Source organism: Linderina pennispora, assembly GCF_002104995.1.
Source record: "Linderina pennispora strain ATCC 12442 chromosome Unknown DL89scaffold_3, whole genome shotgun sequence".
NCBI lineage: Eukaryota > Fungi > Kickxellomycota > Kickxellomycetes > Kickxellales > Kickxellaceae > Linderina > Linderina pennispora.
The window spans coordinates 1,189,318-1,205,105 of NW_024468251.1; the positions used below are offsets into that span (position 1 = coordinate 1,189,318).

The 15,788-nt window shown below is 55.7% G+C and overlaps 7 protein-coding genes across 7 annotated transcripts; 6 read left to right on the forward strand and 1 right to left on the reverse strand.

The window, feature by feature from the left end:
• Positions 1–2,233: 2,233 nt before the first annotated feature.
• Positions 2,234–3,762, forward strand: DL89DRAFT_291487 (uncharacterized protein; the record flags this gene model as incomplete). Its single annotated transcript, XM_040890206.1, has 6 exons — positions 2,234–2,413; positions 2,475–2,552; positions 2,743–2,991; positions 3,128–3,206; positions 3,241–3,359; positions 3,406–3,762. The coding sequence occupies 6 exons, from the start codon at positions 2,234–2,236 to the stop codon at positions 3,760–3,762; spliced, it is 1,062 nt and encodes a 353-aa protein (XP_040745711.1).
• Positions 3,763–3,918: 156 nt separating this feature from the next.
• Positions 3,919–4,600, reverse strand: DL89DRAFT_265885 (uncharacterized protein; the record flags this gene model as incomplete). Its single annotated transcript, XM_040886870.1, has 2 exons — positions 4,481–4,600; positions 3,919–4,456 (listed from the first exon to the last, which is right to left on the reverse strand). A coding segment is annotated over exon 2 (175 nt), but the record flags the coding sequence as incomplete, so codon positions are not given.
• A 1,040-nt stretch (positions 4,601–5,640) lies between these two features.
• DL89DRAFT_265887 (epoxide hydrolase) lies at positions 5,641–6,444 on the forward strand. Its single transcript, XM_040886871.1, has one exon. It carries the CDS (start codon positions 5,670–5,672, stop codon positions 6,405–6,407), a length of 738 nt encoding a protein of 245 aa, XP_040745713.1. The 5' UTR covers positions 5,641–5,669; the 3' UTR covers positions 6,408–6,444.
• Positions 6,445–6,759: 315 nt separating this feature from the next.
• DL89DRAFT_277712 (FMN-linked oxidoreductase) lies at positions 6,760–8,053 on the forward strand (the record flags this gene model as incomplete). The annotated part of the gene is made up of 2 exons (XM_040889461.1): positions 6,760–7,792; positions 7,821–8,053. The coding sequence occupies 2 exons, from the start codon at positions 6,760–6,762 to the stop codon at positions 8,051–8,053; spliced, it is 1,266 nt and encodes a 421-aa protein (XP_040745714.1).
• A 1,251-nt stretch (positions 8,054–9,304) lies between these two features.
• On the forward strand, positions 9,305–12,649 carry DL89DRAFT_111261 (uncharacterized protein). The gene has a single exon (XM_040883107.1). The coding sequence runs from the start codon at positions 9,695–9,697 to the stop codon at positions 12,302–12,304; it is 2,610 nt and encodes an 869-aa protein (XP_040745715.1). The 5' UTR covers positions 9,305–9,694; the 3' UTR covers positions 12,305–12,649.
• DL89DRAFT_111262 (DUF143-domain-containing protein) lies at positions 12,650–13,817 on the forward strand. The gene has a single exon (XM_040883108.1). The coding sequence runs from the start codon at positions 12,995–12,997 to the stop codon at positions 13,703–13,705; it is 711 nt and encodes a 236-aa protein (XP_040745716.1). The 5' UTR covers positions 12,650–12,994; the 3' UTR covers positions 13,706–13,817.
• A 286-nt stretch (positions 13,818–14,103) lies between these two features.
• On the forward strand, positions 14,104–15,201 carry DL89DRAFT_265889 (uncharacterized protein; the record flags this gene model as incomplete). The annotated part of the gene is made up of 2 exons (XM_040886872.1): positions 14,104–14,523; positions 14,609–15,201. The coding sequence occupies 2 exons, from the start codon at positions 14,107–14,109 to the stop codon at positions 15,083–15,085; spliced, it is 894 nt and encodes a 297-aa protein (XP_040745717.1). The 3' UTR covers positions 15,086–15,201.
• Positions 15,202–15,788: the final 587 nt, after the last annotated feature.

Consider the following 15,788-nt stretch of genomic DNA (forward strand, 5'->3'; position numbering starts at 1 on the left):
TTGCGAACTGCAGCTCAGACCTCATCGTTGGTAGACTTGTTCGGTGGGTCCAGATTCTCGCGGATGATGCTGTTGAGCAGAGCTGGATCCTGCGGACTGATGATGATATTTGAGCGCAAATGCCTGAGGTTTATAATTGAAGTGTCTACTCCATCCTGTGTCCAGAGACAAAAATGGCAACTCTGTCTGCCAGAGGCATGACATGTCTGGCATGTGTCACCAAAATCTACGTCTTGTTGGTGAATGTCGGACCAGCTGTTTGGAAAGCAATTGTCAGTGAGCAGAGAAAGAATGGCCAGGGCTGAAGTGAACTGGGCTCCACCATGCGAATACCAAGACAGCAGACTGGTGGATGCACAAAGAGTAATACTAGCTGGTGTCTGAAACCCAGCCAGCGGATGTACGCCCTTGACCGCTGGTCTCTACAATCTGACAAATGTGAGAGCCAGAAGACCGGGGATGGCAGCTCCTTCGCTACAGCGGTGGGGATGGGTGAGTTGTGCTTGGGTTGTGGACAAGTCGGATAAACATTTGGTGATACCTTTGACAGGTACAGCTGAAATTTGGTAGTGTGGCGATTCAATATGGCCATGGTGGGAGAGTGGTGCGAAAAAGAATAGGAGTGGGGGAGAGAGCAGAGTAACTGGAGCCTGTGCTGGCGAGTGAATCTCACTGAGGCGTTACTGAGCCAGAGTATGTCCTGGCTAGGTTGTCTATGCTGCGGCAGCTGGATCTCTTGTGTATATGGCCAATGGAAGCACTGGAGGTGTATCCGGAAACCACACTCGTCCTACACTATTCTGCTCTTGAGACAATGTGGGCTGTACTGGGCTGACCACTTTGCAATAAATTTGTTAGCTGGTGTTTTATTCAAGGTGACTGAGTGGCTGAAGTGTGTATGCCTCTACAATGGCTGTCAGAAGCACATGCGCCAGTGAAATTATAAGACAGCAGGACACTGCTGTCGTGCATATACTTGGATGTCCATGGAGATGCTTTAGAGTTGTATCATTTCAACAAACATTATCCTGTTAACACCGCCATAGCAATGAGTATGTCTGGATTACCTCAAAATCACAAACCTTTCACTAACCAGATCCCAGATTGAAATATAGGTTGTGTCAACAGCACAAGCACGTAAAGAAATATGTTTAGCGATTTATATTTCCAAGCGCTCACTACCAGAGGCAGATTTTGGCTTCAAACAAACAATTTTGTTTAGATTAATCTCTTACCTTGCGAAATCAACCATATTGCCTTACCAATTCGACATGTCTATAATCTATTGCGTATGTGATAGGAGTTGCAAAAGGCACTCAGATATCCACCCCCAATCTGTTCGGAGCAGGTATGGTAGTATACCAGAAACATATTGCCTACCTGGTTTCCGGGTATTTTGGACATTAGAGCATCGTGCTGCCGGCTCATATCGATGCAAAAAGATATTTTGGAGGCGTGCAGCCCAGAAATGCGCTTGGACACAGACGGAACAGCCGTGCCACGGCCAGGAGCAGCGGATTTGCGTGCACTAAGTGCTCATTCGTGAACCCAGCCCTAGCCGGGTGGCGGTGCAGAGCACAACTAGGGTTATTGGGTCAATCTCCTTTGTTTGCTCCAAGGCGCGGTGTGGGCCGACACCCGTTGTGCATTTGCGAACGCAAAAGTGCGGGCTTTGGCACCCACTTCAGGTGGTGCTGCAAGCCACTGCTGAGGGATGCGACCCCTGCCATGCTGCAGCCTACCGTGCCAGCTTTCCTTGCCAGCCGAGATGCACTCGACATTGCATGCTGGTTGCCCGCAATTGGCTGTGAAAGCAACGCCTGCACTGTTTCCGAAAATTTAATATGTCTATATACGGGTAGCAGGGTGTGCTAATCAGCGCATACATATCGGCGAGGTGCGTCATGGCTTGTCACGTCCATTGTAGGGCTGTCAAGAATTGACAAGCACTGCATCTATTGGCGCTCAGGAGTATATAGACTCGGTAGCCTGGATGCAGGGGAGCCAGCCCATCACCAAATCCATTTCTCCACATACCTTTCCACTATCATCTCACGCAGCCTTCTATCCCGCCCTTTGAGCATACTCCGTAGCATTTTCCGTTTGTCAACACGCCATAGCCATGCAACAGCCGGACAGACGGTGGGAGCCAGCCCCTTTCACCTGATACCACCCAACCTCTGTGCCAAGTCCCTCACCCGCACGTCGACCTGCTAGGGAATATTCAAACGTCATGAATTTTGTCAGCTCGAACCCACACCGCGTCAACGAACTCTCTGAAGCAGTGTTTGGCACGCTTCTTCTCGAGTGCTTTGTCGAGTGCGATCGCATAAAGTGCTCGTGCAGCAAAAGCCATGACCGAGACTGGATGTGGAACCTAGGGTTCCTCATCGAGCACAACAAGCTACATCTGGTAACCGAGTTCCGGGATTGTCATCTTTAATGAGTGTGAGCTACCGATGCACATTGACAAGGTGATGAAGGATATTGAAAACAAACTGCAGTCGCCTTTGCCGAATGTGCGCTCGATTCTGTTTCTTGGCTTACGGAATGTTCACTGCTAGAGCGGCGGAGGGCGCGAAATCCAGTCGGAAAGAAGCGGAGGCTGCTGCAGAATCCATCCGAAAGCTATTCCCACGTGCCACTGATCTGAGATATCACCTTTTCAGCGAGTGGAGACCAACACACAACCTCAACATACTAGGGCCTGACACTTTTCCTCTGTACGAATACACTCTCAAGGAGTATGCGCACCAGCTGGAGCATGTCCAGATGCTTATCCCGTTCCCCCTGAACGTACCCAAGCTCTTTGACAACCTCACATCGCTTTCAATTAACATCCGCTACATACGTCTGCGTCGCGACTTGCCTGTTATTCCAACTCGGTGCCTGCGCATCCTCGAGGTGTTCCAGATCGAGGCTGTTATCCCGTGGCACCTCTTCGAGACCACCAATGGCGCGCTGAGCTTTGACAGCCTCCAGGATCTGCGCGTGGAGTTCATTCAGGCCACTGCGAATACTGCCACTTTTCCAGGCTGCAATTGCCCTGTGCATTTCCCAAGGCTGAACACTCTCCATGTCACTGGCTCCGGCCTACGTCTACACCGACATCTACGCCTATTTCCAGGGCCGGGTATTCGAGAGACTGACTATTATGGACGACCCGACGAACTTTGAACGCATCAACGAGCACGCGTTCGAGACAGGTGAGGATGCTCAAGATCGGCCACCCTACTGGAGCTCCGTTTGTTGATGTGTACTCTGTCGATATGGTTGAGCGCCTGTATCAGCTGCCGTCCAGCGTTGAGGTGGCTACTCTTGGACTGCTTGACTATCCGCTTCCGGGGCTGATTGCATGGGTCGACCTGCGCTCGCTCACAGCTGGCGGCCAGCATCGCGGACAAGCACGGGCTTGCCAACCTGCTGGGACAGCTGCCGCTTCTGCACACGCTCGTCGTGGACTGCTTCTCGATGATCCGGAACGACGCCAAGGTCACCAAGTTCCCGGACCAGAAGATCACATTTGACGAGATCGGCGAGGTCCTGGATCCAAGCAGCCAGCTGCCAGTCAGCGAGAGTCTCGAGCGACTGGATCTCTTTGTTCGCGGCACATTCGACCTGGTCGGTTTCTGCGAGCTGGTGGTGTGTCTTCCTCGAGTCACCAAGGTCAGGGTCAACCACCACATGATCCCGCACATCATGAGCATGCTCCACCAGGTCTTCAAAGTCAGCCGCAATATCGCCTTTGAGCCCTTGTCCTAGTATTTTTGTTTCCTCACTCGTGTTTATAAGTAGACCCCACAGGCATTCTTTGGAGAGCAAGCGAGGCGCTATATGGTGGCTATGCTTGTGAAAACAGCGATGCGCAGCTGTCTTTGGAGGCGGCTGGACGGTCGTTTGAACCGGCGGGTGTTGGTGGCGGGTATCAAGGCAAAGCCACTTCATCCCAGGGAACCGGTGAGGCTGAAAATTGACCCGTTCCAGCATTTCTAACTAGCTAACCGCAGAGCGCCAGATGCACCTTGGCTTAACAAATGGCTTGCTGTTTGCACACAGTTGCCTTATTTGGCTTTATTATATGCAGCTCAGTCGAAAAATGGGCTTCCGGATGCAGTGTAGAGAGGTGGGGTGCAGCATAAGAGGCTGGGAGTGCAGCACACCAAACACTTCTGCATTTTAGAGCCACATTTGATGAAAAGAGACGTCGAGGTTCGAAGTAGGCGGTTCGGTGCGCTGTGCGGGCGGTTCTGGTTCGCTGAGGAGAGATTCTGCTACACAGTCTGCTCTTGACAAGGGATGGTGGGCAAGTTGGGGGCGAATGGCACAGAGGAGGAGGAGGCGGCGGTGGCATACTGGGGACAATTTGTATGTTGCGAGTGATATCAGGGAAGAAAGGGCTGTATATTGGCCAGTTGTGCTCTTGCTTCGAGGCGTGCGTATGATTGGAGGCTTCAAGAGAGACAGAGAGAGAGAGAGAGAGAGAGAGAGAGAGAGAGACGGGCAGGGTTCTCAGCTGCACGACTGCCACAGGTTGTATAAAAGGATGGCGAGGTAGCTGACTCTGAATTCACCAACACACTGCACTTCAACTTGCACCTCTTCATCTTCTTCATCTTAGTCCATTGGCCAACGTTGCCCATCCACACGAAAGAGACCCATCCTCATCATGCTTTTTCGGCGTACAAATATCCTGATCATTCGTGCTCAAACTGCTGACGATGTTGAAGGTGCTCCTCCTCCTGTAGATTTCTGAAGTCTACTCGATCTTTGAGGGTTGTGTCTAGAGAGTCAGCATGTAAATAGCTCAAGCTTCTCCCTTAGGAGCCTACTAGGCTGGGTTTATTTCCTGCTGCAGCACTATTTATAGTTTCTTTCAATACATTTTCTCCATAGCTCAAACACTTCAGGACAACGAAATTTGTAGTATGACAAGGGATACCTGCACAAGTGCTGTGGTTGTGTGTCTTAGGGAGGATACACGGAGCAGGTTCGCTGTTTGAATACTGGACACAAATAGCTGGGAAGGGACAAAAACTGGCAGAGTTCCTGCCGTCATTTGGAGTGTTGTCAACCTACACTTCCTAAGAAAACAAGTAGCAAGCCGATAAAAATAGATACAGTTTCTAGGATTGGCAGCTGCCAACAGAGTTAACCAGCGTGAGCGGATATGTTTTATTCATTGCAGCCTTAGTGCTTGCACCGTCTGAATGTTAGGTACAGAAAGCCACTATCAGTATACCTGTCAATATATGCAGTAGGGCATCATGTACAACATTCAAAAGAGACTGAGGTGGACCATGGCATGTCAAATATCAAATTCAGACTCGTTTTCAGTTTTCAATGGTTGCAACAGCAGATGAGATCCGTATGCTGCACTTTCATACTGGGCGGCCGGGGGATCTACAAATGCACATTCACGGATCGGAATGTATTGTCATCGAGACTGGTTTCTATAGTCGGACATGCACAGACACCCGCGGCCCCGGCGCGGAGCAGCTAGAGAGGCGATAAACAGGAAATCCGGAGTAGGCTTGGTAAAAGGACAATCAATTGTTTTTCTCCAGCAAAACACATTCACGTGTTGATAGTCTTGAGGCATTAGGAGACCAGCAAAGCATGGCTCCCTTGTCTCGCTGGTTTGTCTCTTCAAAATATTTTTTTATCGCACAATGGTGGACAAAATCCGGGCAGTAGTTTTCGATATCGGCGGTGTGGTGGTAAAGTCTCCGTTCATTGCAATCTCTGCGTATGAACGGCAGCACGGTCTCCCTGCAAATTATATCAATGTCGCGCTCTCCAAGCTCGGGGGCTCCGGTGCATTCCAAAAGTACGAGCGCGGCGAGATCAGCTACGACGCATTTGTCTCCGAATGGACGCGGGAGCTGAATGACGTAGTAGGCAACAACGCAGCGTACCGAAAGTACATTGAGCGGCGGTCACTGGACCAGCATATGATTTTGCCGAATAAGACGAACATCGATGGGCATGAGCTGTTCACCAAGATGATGGAGGTGGCACGCGAACCGAACGAAAATGTGGTGGAGCTAGTGCGCGGGCTGCGGCAGGTCGGGTATAAGACGGCGGCGCTGACAAACAACTTCCAGAATGACAGCACGTCAGGGGCAATGCGCAACTGGCTGTTTAACCCGCTGTTTGACGAGTTTGTCGAGTCGTCTGTAGTGGGGTTGCGCAAGCCCGACCCCAAGTTCTACCTACATGCGTGCAATAAGCTGGGCGTGCGGCCATCGGAGGCGGTGTTCCTGGACGACATTGCAATGAATCTGCGGGCAGCGAAGAACCTGGGCATGGCTGTGGTGCAGGTTCGAATCGGCCGGGAGGACGAGGCCATTGATGAGGTCCGGGCGATTTTGGGCTCCCGCGGCGCCTTCAGCAGCGCGCGGCTGTAGTTGACACCATCTTTCTGTGAGTTTTAGAATGCAGTGCTCCTTTTTTTCAGTCTTCTGGTACCAGTCAAGGCGTGGACCGATCAGGGCATGAACTGATTCTGAGACCACTCTGGGATGTTGGGTTTGGGGGTGGGTCAGGCAGCATGCATTGGTCGGCGTTTGCCGGCCCGTGGCTGGGCTGTACACTAGCTGAGGGAAAGCTTCTGGTATTTAAGACGGCAGCACCGCTGCCCCATCATTGTGGCAACTGGTTTCGAAATTATCCCTCGCTTTCTGAACCTTATCTTTTTCATTTTCCTCCTCCAGACAAGTCACCGCCGCTTTATTTTTTGCAAACAAATTTTAGAAAAAAATGTTCAGAATCGGAGCTCGCGTTGCTGGTAATCGTGCGCTACTCAGCAGGACGTTCGTCACCAAGGCTCAGGCGCCGTCAAAGCTGCGCAACATTGCGTGGGCGACCACCGGCGTGGTGCTTGGCGGGCTCGGATACCTGTATGCGACTGATGCCAGCGCTGGCCTACACAAGTACGTCAGCACACCTCTGCTGCGACTGATGGATGCCGAGCAGTCGCACAACCTGACGATCTGGGCGCTCAAGAACGGGCTGTCGCCGGTTGACCGTAAGGCGGACGATGCGGCCCTGGAGGTGGAACTCTGGGGCAAGAAGCTGTCGAACCCGGTGGGACTGGCAGCTGGATTCGACAAGAACGCCGAGGCGATCGATACGCTGTTTGGGCTCGGGTTTGGCGTGGTGGAGGTAGGCAGCATTACGCCACTGGCGCAGGAGGGCAACCCGGGTACGCGGTTGTTCCGGATCGAGGGCAGCAGGGCGGTGGTAAACCGTATGGGGCTGAACAACGACGGGGTGGAGGTGTGCGGCGAGCGGATCCGGTCGCGGTTCTGGCGGCTGCTGGCGTCGCAGAGCAAGAAGCAGGGGGAGACTGTGGCGACGGTGACGGCGGCGGTTAACAAGTCGGCGCGGGCGGACCGGCTGCTGGGTGTGAATCTGGGCAAGAACAAGGCATCGGCGGGCGACTCGTTCGATGACTACGTGTATGGCGTGCAGAAGCTGGGGCCGTACGCGGACTATGTGGTGATCAATGTCAGCTGCCCGAACGTTAAGAACATCGACGCCAGCAAGAACGTGCAGGTGCTCGAGTCGACGATCAAGGGCGTGATGGAGGCACGCAACCAGATGCCCGACTACCACCCGCCGGTGGTGATCAAGATCGGCCCAGATAACGACATCGACCAGCTGCGCCTGATTGCGCAGCTGGCGTTGGACTACAAGGTCGACGGCGTCATCACGACCAACACCACGCGCACGCGGCCAGCCAACATGAAGGATGCTGATAATGTCGGCAAGGAGGTCGGTGGGCTCAGCGGTCCGCCCCTGCGCGATCATGGCGCTAGCAACAACACGTGACATGTACAGGCTGACCGGCGGGCGTGTTCCGATCATTGGCTGCGGCGGCATCAGCACGGCCGAGGATGCGCTGGCGTTTGGCAAGGCGGGTGCCACGGCGGTGCAGCTGCTGACCAGCATGACATTCGAGGGCCCGGGCAAGGTGCGCGAGATCAAGGACGGGCTCATTGACCTGCTGCAGGGCCGCAAGTGGGCCGACATCGTTGGCGAGGATGCGTAGAGCACTTTTTCTGGTCCGTAAAAATAGCATGCACGTACCGGAAAGTAGCCGGCTGAAAGGTCGCCCAGACTTTTAATTGCATCATTATTCGCGGCGGGCGCTGGGGCTTTTCTCCGCCAACCGCACCCCACGGGCGCTGAGGCTATTTTTCCACCATCGCCATTCTCCGCCCAGTGTCTTTGTCGCTGCTGGCCTTCTTCACTCTCTTGCACCTTTTCATGTTCCTCTATTGAATTTCAGCACCCAAATCTCGGCCTGCTGTCATTCGCTTCTTCCCTTCCCTCCTTTCTCTTGTACAATAGTAGTTATTTGACTTATCGCAAAGCCCTTTATTCCTTACGCTATTTCTGTTCACGCATACACTCGGTTTACGTACTCTGGGAAAAAGACACTTCTGCTGCTTCCAAAGGAAAAGGAGAGCGCATACACATACCAGACCAGGGGGAGGCACTAGCGTAGACTATCCAACACATAATGGCCCATGAGCCATACGGGCAGTGGCCCAGCAGAATCCCCGGTCGCATCAGGCACATCACCCACAGGTAAGGACAGCGCAGTCGCTGCTACGGTGCTCCTTTTGCGCGGTCAGACAGCAGCAGGCATTACTGCACTTTGTGACCAGGGTTCTGGGAAAGCAGAAAGAGGGCCGCAATCACCAGGCGCCCTCCCCAGCACCAATGCGTGTGTGCGGGGGAGTGAGCAGTGCTTTTATTTCCCGGACTATTTGTTTCATTAACATAAATTATGTATAGGCAGCAGCGGCGATCGGTCAGGCAGGCCGCGGCCAATCCAGACCACCAGCCTCGCGCCTGCAATCGCAGGGGCGCAATTTGCGCTGGACCCGCCGCTGTCGCCGCTTGAGCAGCGGGTGTTCCGGCGATCACACGAGGGACGGTCAGACTGGAGCATATTCGACACGGATGTGATGAACGTGGACGATGCGGCAGCGGAGGCAGTAGCAGCGGATACGGCCGACTCTGTTGGCGACAGTCGCATGCATGGCGGATCGATAATGTCATTGACAAATGCGGAAATCGGCTGGCATCGGGGCCGAAGAAGCTAGCCAAGCTGGTGGCTCAGCGCAAAGACGGCAAGGCTGCGCCTGCGTATGTGGGGCTACGGGGTGAGCAGTTGAATGCACAAGGCTCAGTATCGACAGGCACAACGCATTACTCGTCGCCGGTCCTGGACGGTGGCAGCTCGGGGCACCGGCGCAAATGGGGCACCGGCGGGGAATGGCGGGGCGCAAGGCGAGGCGGCGCGGGCAGGGCTCGTCGCTGGGCAGCGGTGGGCTGGGCAGTGCGGCGATGTTTATGGCGCAAGTCGGACAACGACGATGCCCAGCATGGGTTTGGCAGCAGCGGGAGTGTCGGGGTCGTTTGAGCTGGCCGACTACTCGACTGGTGGCAGCACGTCGACGATTCTGCACCGACGCGCGGTGTCAGGTTCGGGGTCAGGGCCGGGCCGGTGGTGGGCATCGGTATTCCGCAGCCACCACCACCGACGCACGTATTCGGCGTCGGCAGTGTCGCAGCGTACCAGTCAGCATTGCGCAGGCAGCGCGTGGCCGCCCGGCAGCGACAGGCGGCGCGGCCAGCGACGGGACAAAGCAGCAAAACGGCAGAGCAGAAGGGCGGATTCATGCGGCGGCGGATGCAGGCGCTGCGGCTTTACGTAGCGGACTTCATCATGCCGGGCGGTGTGAACCGGTTTGGCTCGACCAGCGGCCATATGTATACCGAATCAATCGGCTACCTGCTGGCATTCGCGATAGCCAGCGTCGCGTTCATCATGTGGGGCACACTGGTGCCCAAGGCGCTGTGCAGCACAAACCAGACGTTTACGGCCGCGGACGTGCAAGCACGCAAATTTGTGTCAGCCAACGGCATCGTGTCCGATTTCACACTGTCGCACACAGGGTTCGGGCAGCGTATGCGCGGGTTTTCTGGCTATGACGTATCGGCCGTGTTCCCGATGCTGGGAGAGCTGGCTGCCGACACACGGGTGTTGCTGCCCAGCAGGACGCAGGCGCTGCTGAGCAAGTGCGTGGCTAACGAGTCGGCGACGCTAAGCTTCATTGAGTCGTGGCGCGCCAACTCGACTCTGTACTATGGGGGTGTGGACGACTTTCCGACGCACTGCCCGTTCCCGCAGGCACCACAGACCAGCGGCACCGACTGCCTGACGGCGTCGTGGGAGCAGTTCCCCAGTGCCAAAGTTGGGCTGTTGAAGATCAGCTCGAGCGAGGTCAAGGAGATGCATGCGTCGCCGGCTACATCATGGGTGATCATCGACGATATGGTATTTGACGTGTCACTTTATGTGCGGCATGCGAGCGACGAATTGGTGGTCAACGGCACGCGGCTGGCGGACCGGCAGCTGCGGCCCGAGAACATGTTCCTGCCTGAGAGCCTGACTAAGCTGTTTCTAGACCACCCCGGCAAGGACATCTCGGGAGCGTTCCACGACCTGGACATTGACGATGTGCTGTACAAGGCGTGCATGGTTCAGCTGTTCCTGCGCGGCACCACGCAAACCGCCAAATCGCCGTTTGCCTGTGCCAACACTAACGTGGTTGCGTGGGTCACGTTTGGGCTGTACTTTGTGGTGCTGTTTGCGCGCTTGGTTATTGCCGAGACATACGGTTGGTTGCGGGCGCGCAAGGCCGTGATGGCCAGCCAGTCCAATGACGACGATGACGATGACGACGCAGCGCTCGGCTCAGCGAACAACAGCCCCATGGACGGTTCGGCGCGGCAGCTGGAGGCCGGGCATGCAGACAGCAAGCGCCCGAGTGCGCCCAAATGCATCGTCGTGGTGCCATGCTTCCGCGAGTCGATGGAGACGCTGTCGCGAACGCTGCAGGGCGTCGCTCGGTCGACGCACGGCGGCGCCAACACATTGCTGTGGATCATCAGCGATGGCGACGCGGCAGTGCTGGCAGACATCTTGTGTATTGTAGCCCATGCCGGGCGTGGCAGTGACGCCAAGTTCTACGGCGCCTACGGGGCGACCAACGCCAGCGGATATGCATCGGCACGTGTGTTTGGCGGATTCTACGAGTGCGGTCGGCACCGCATCCCGTATGTGGTCACGGCCAAGGACGCGTACCAGGGCCGCGTCGACACGCTGATGCTGGTGCTGAATTTCTTCCGCAACGTGGCTGGCAGCCCGCGGGCGGCACACGGGTCGCTATCACCGCCGCGCCAGACGGTGTTTCTGGAGGAGGAAGTCGAGGCCCGCATGGAGGCGCTGGGTCACGCTCCGGCAGCAGCCGACTACTGCCTGCTGCTGGATGCCCGCATGCAGATCGACCCGCTGGCTATCACGCAGTTTGTCGCGCGCATGGAGCAGAGCGCCGACGTCGTTGCGCTGTCGGGCACCGTCTACCCGGCAGGCCGCGCAAAGTCGCTGCTGCACGTCTTGCAGTTCTTCGACCTGTACCTGCAGCACTTTGTCGCGCCTATGTGTGAGAGCCTGGCTGGCATCACATGTCCGCTCAACCAGCTCTTCACCATGTACCGCCTGCGCCTGCCCTCCGGTGCCCCATGCCTGGGCGACGAGGGCCTGACTGCTGCCATGGCCGAGCTGATGAAGCGCCCCGTCAAGTGGCGCCACCTGGCGTGGCCCGGCAACGACTGTCTGCTGGCCCCACGTCTGGCGCGCCAGTTTCCCACCTACCGCTGGGCATTTGAGCCCAACGCGCGCGCCGAGGTCGAGCTGACCAAGCACCAGATGGTCGCCTTTGATCCCTACCAGCGCCAGTGGTTCCGCTCGCGTCTGGCCACACTGCTGGACATGCTACGCGGCCGCATCCGCAAGCCTGCGTGGCCCGTCGTCATCGCCCACTTGGCCTTTCCCTTCGTTGTGCCTGCCGCCGCCTGCATGCTGTACCTGGAGATCGTCATTTCGTTCTTTGGCGACAGCCCGGCCATTGTGGTCTCCGAGCTGACTGGCGGCTTCGTTGGCGCCACTTTGATCCTGCTGCTGGCGCGCCGCAAGTGGAGCCTGGCCGTGTATTTCCTCGTGTACTGCGTCATAGCGGTGCCCTTCTACCATGTGTGGATCCCAACCACTGCCTTCTTCACCATGAACCGTGTCTGGGTGCCGCCCGAGCATGCCGACGCCCAATCCTGCAGCACGTGCCGCCCAGTCCGCCCCCGCCGCGCCCGAAAGCCTCGACGCGATCAAGCACAAGTACCTGCGTCGTCTGAGCTCTGCCACCTCCGAGAAGGCCGCATTGCAGGATAGTGCCAGCTCTCTGGCCTCTACTGCCAGCAAGCGCCGCCCGACCGTGCTGAGCGACTCGGATGAGGACATGGAGGACCCGGATGAGACCGACGACGAGCATGTGGATCTGGGCCAGCCCAGCCTGCGCCTGCAGTGGGGCCCGCCTGCCGAGCCGCCTCTGGTGGTCGAGACCCGCAGCGCTATCCGCCGTGTCCTGCACGACCGCTACCCGCAGGGCATCACTGCTGACTCGCCCGAGTTCTTCGATGTGTGCGAGTGCACCCTGGCGCTGCTGATCTCAGCCTACCCGAACTGCACCGTCCAGGAGCTGGCCGTGGCTGTGGACTCGTGCATTGACGAGCTGGTGCTGCCGAGCAAGGGCAAGGGCGTTCCTACTGATACCGGCCCGCCGATGTCTGCCCCAATCCCCGGTACTGCACCTGTCTACCAGTCTGTCCAGGGATCGCGGTCGCAGCAGACCGTTGTGCTGGCCATGCCGCCACGGGGATCCCCAGCCTTTGGTAATCGCCGGGGCCGCCCAGTTAGCGTAATCCTGGAGGAATCTTCGGACTCCCAGTAGACCCTACGCCAGAATTTTTCTCCCCTGTAAATTAACTTTTGTCTTAGCACCCCTTTTCGCATTTTGCCAATTAATTGTTTTTGTACACATTCAGACGCGCTCCAATTTACAAGGAAAACAAAAGGCTCCGTATGTTCAGACTCTTCCCGCGCCTCGCCGCCCGCCCAGCCGCCGCCGCCCTGCGGCAGCCAGCACAACACCACCGCACACACCCGATCCGCCACCTAACCACGAAAAAAACCATCGAACTGGTGCACCAGCGGCAGCAAGCCCAGGACGACACCCACACGGAGCTCTTGGACGAAGGCGACCGCACCGGATCTGTCGCCAGCGAAATCGAGCGCCTCGATCCGCGCTCCATCCCGGGTCTCTACCCGGACCTCGCCGACGACTCTCCCGCCGACGACTCCTGGTACATCGACCCGGCGTACTCCGCGCCGCTCTGGCAAAAGCGCATGCAAAAGCGCGATCCGGCCGAATTCGCCAACGGCACTCTGTTCGAGCTCTGCAAGGGCGTTTTGCAGCAGGACGCCGAGGTCTCCGAGATTGATGTTGCGGGCAGGTGCGATTGGACTGGCAGGTTTTTGGTTGCCGAGGCCAAGGGCACGAGGCATATGCATGCGATGGTCGAAGAATTGGTGACCGCGATCAAGCAGAGGAATCGCAGTAAGGGCGTCGACGCTGTCATCAATGTCGATGGCCGCGAGAGCGACGACTGGGTTGTGGTTGATCTGGGCAACTTTGTTGTTCATGTCATGACCCCCGAGGCGAGGAAACTGTATGACTTGGAGGGCCTGTGGACGGCTGAACCGGCGCAAGATGAGGATGTGCCGGAGAAATAAAGCAAGGTTTTGAAGGCATGTTGTTTTTAATACCAACTAGTGGATAGACATGTAAAGATGCCGTTGAATGGAGTGAGATTGCTCGACCAGGAATGCCCATGTCAGGGTTGCGTCGTAGGGCAGCTCGCAGTCACTGCCATGTCCATGTCCATCTGTTTCCCTGAGCCATCCCAGCTGCCCAGCGCAATCATCATGCATCCCCTTACCCTGACGCCACACCCACGTAGCCACACCCACGTAGCCACACCACTGCACCGCCACATTAACCGCAGCCAGGAAAGAGATTCAACTGCATCTCATTCCGACCAAAGAAACACCAGCACATCGCATTTCCCTCAAAAGCCCAACGCCAAGCCCTCCCTCCCACTCACCAACATTGCCTTTTCTCGTCCCGTTCTGAAATGTCAGCACCCAGTTCAATCAAGGAGACCAATGCACCCGCCGATGCCCGCTATGAGTGCCAGGACTGCAACCGAGGCTTCTCCTCCTCATCGAAGCTGCAATCGCACTGCTCCAAGCACATGAGCGTCTTGCGCACGCGCTTCGGCAGTGTTGTGCTGGATTTCCAAGTTACCAGCTCTAACCATGTGCTTTGTCGGTGCGGCGACATGTACGATGCCGAGGCGTTTATGCTAAACCATAAACACAGGTGCCTGCCGTGCATCGAGGAGGCTGCCAGTATGCGGCTGCGGTCGGAGTCTGCTCAAAGAGCTGTTGCTGAAAAGAAGGATTTGTCGGTTGATGTGAGTGTAGCCCTTCCGCCTTCTAGCCCCGCACCCCCTGCTGTCCAGATTCGTGTTTTGAGACCCAGATCAGGTGTAAGTTGTCTGTTGATTCAGCGCATTGAAAGGCCATATCTGGTATTGATACCTTCATTTTGTTAACAGCATATTGTCCATGTAGGCGATAAGCAGAGAAAATCCACTAAAGAAGATTGGGCTACTTGTACACGAATCCACTGGTCTCCTCATATGTCTTTTCTGCCAAAGGGTTCTCACTGCTCAAGACATACGGCGGCATTACGAGTCTGGTAGAAAGTACGCATTGGGAAAGCCCCATCCCAAGCCAGATCGTGAAGACATCAATGCTGCTTTCCACTATCTTCGGGCAAACCCTATAAAGGTGAACACCATTGCGAAAGCTAAGAAATGGGTGGGCAGCCTCAGAGGGAAGGCTATCCCAAGGGTGGCCTTCTTGCCCGTGTACGCGGTTAATAAGTGCGGCGTTTGCGGGTATATTTCTGATGACAAGGGCACAATGAGCAGCCACATAAACAGCAACCACAGGGGATACTCTCAATCACAGGTATGGACCACTGCTCTTGCGCAGAAGCTATTCTCGCAAATGATAGCAAAATATATCGAGGTTTGCGATCATTAAGCAGCAGGTCGCTCGTCACCACATATCGGTTGAAATGAAGCAACGCTCAGCCATTCAGATAAAAGAATTCCTCGGTTAGTAGCAAGTGGAAATGGCATTTTCGAGCTCAGTTTCCTAATATATCACCACCTAACCTTCACTGGCTTTCAGAAACCCACCATGCCATGTACCAGCAGCGGTTATGTCTAGATATAGAGGGCATAGCCACACAAATGGCAGCTGGGCTAGTCTATCAAGAACAGTGTGTTCCTGATTTGGTGTCCACTACCGCATGCTGGCATTGCATGATGCACCAAACAACAAAGGTCTTAAAATCACACGTTTTCATTTGTTGCTCCAGAGTTGCTTGAATGGCTCTGAACAAGGACAAAGTTTTCAATAGGTACAATAAAAGTAAGGTTTCTATACACAAAAGGCAAAGAGGAGGGAATGGAGAGAGGAGCTGACAGAATAGGTCGGATTATCTACGTCTTGCTATCGATTTTTTTTGGGTTCATTCGAACACGTTTGAAAAGTCAATGTCATCGAGCACCTTGTACAGTACATGCAGGGCCTTGATGATCTGACGGGTGCTCGGGTATAGCACATATCCTGTTCGTGACCCCGTTTCCTGCAAAAACATGCGGAACCCGAGCTCCGCCTGCTTCACCATCCCGTCGCGCTCCTCAATTGTCAGCACGTCGGCGTTGCTGCCGGTCTGTGC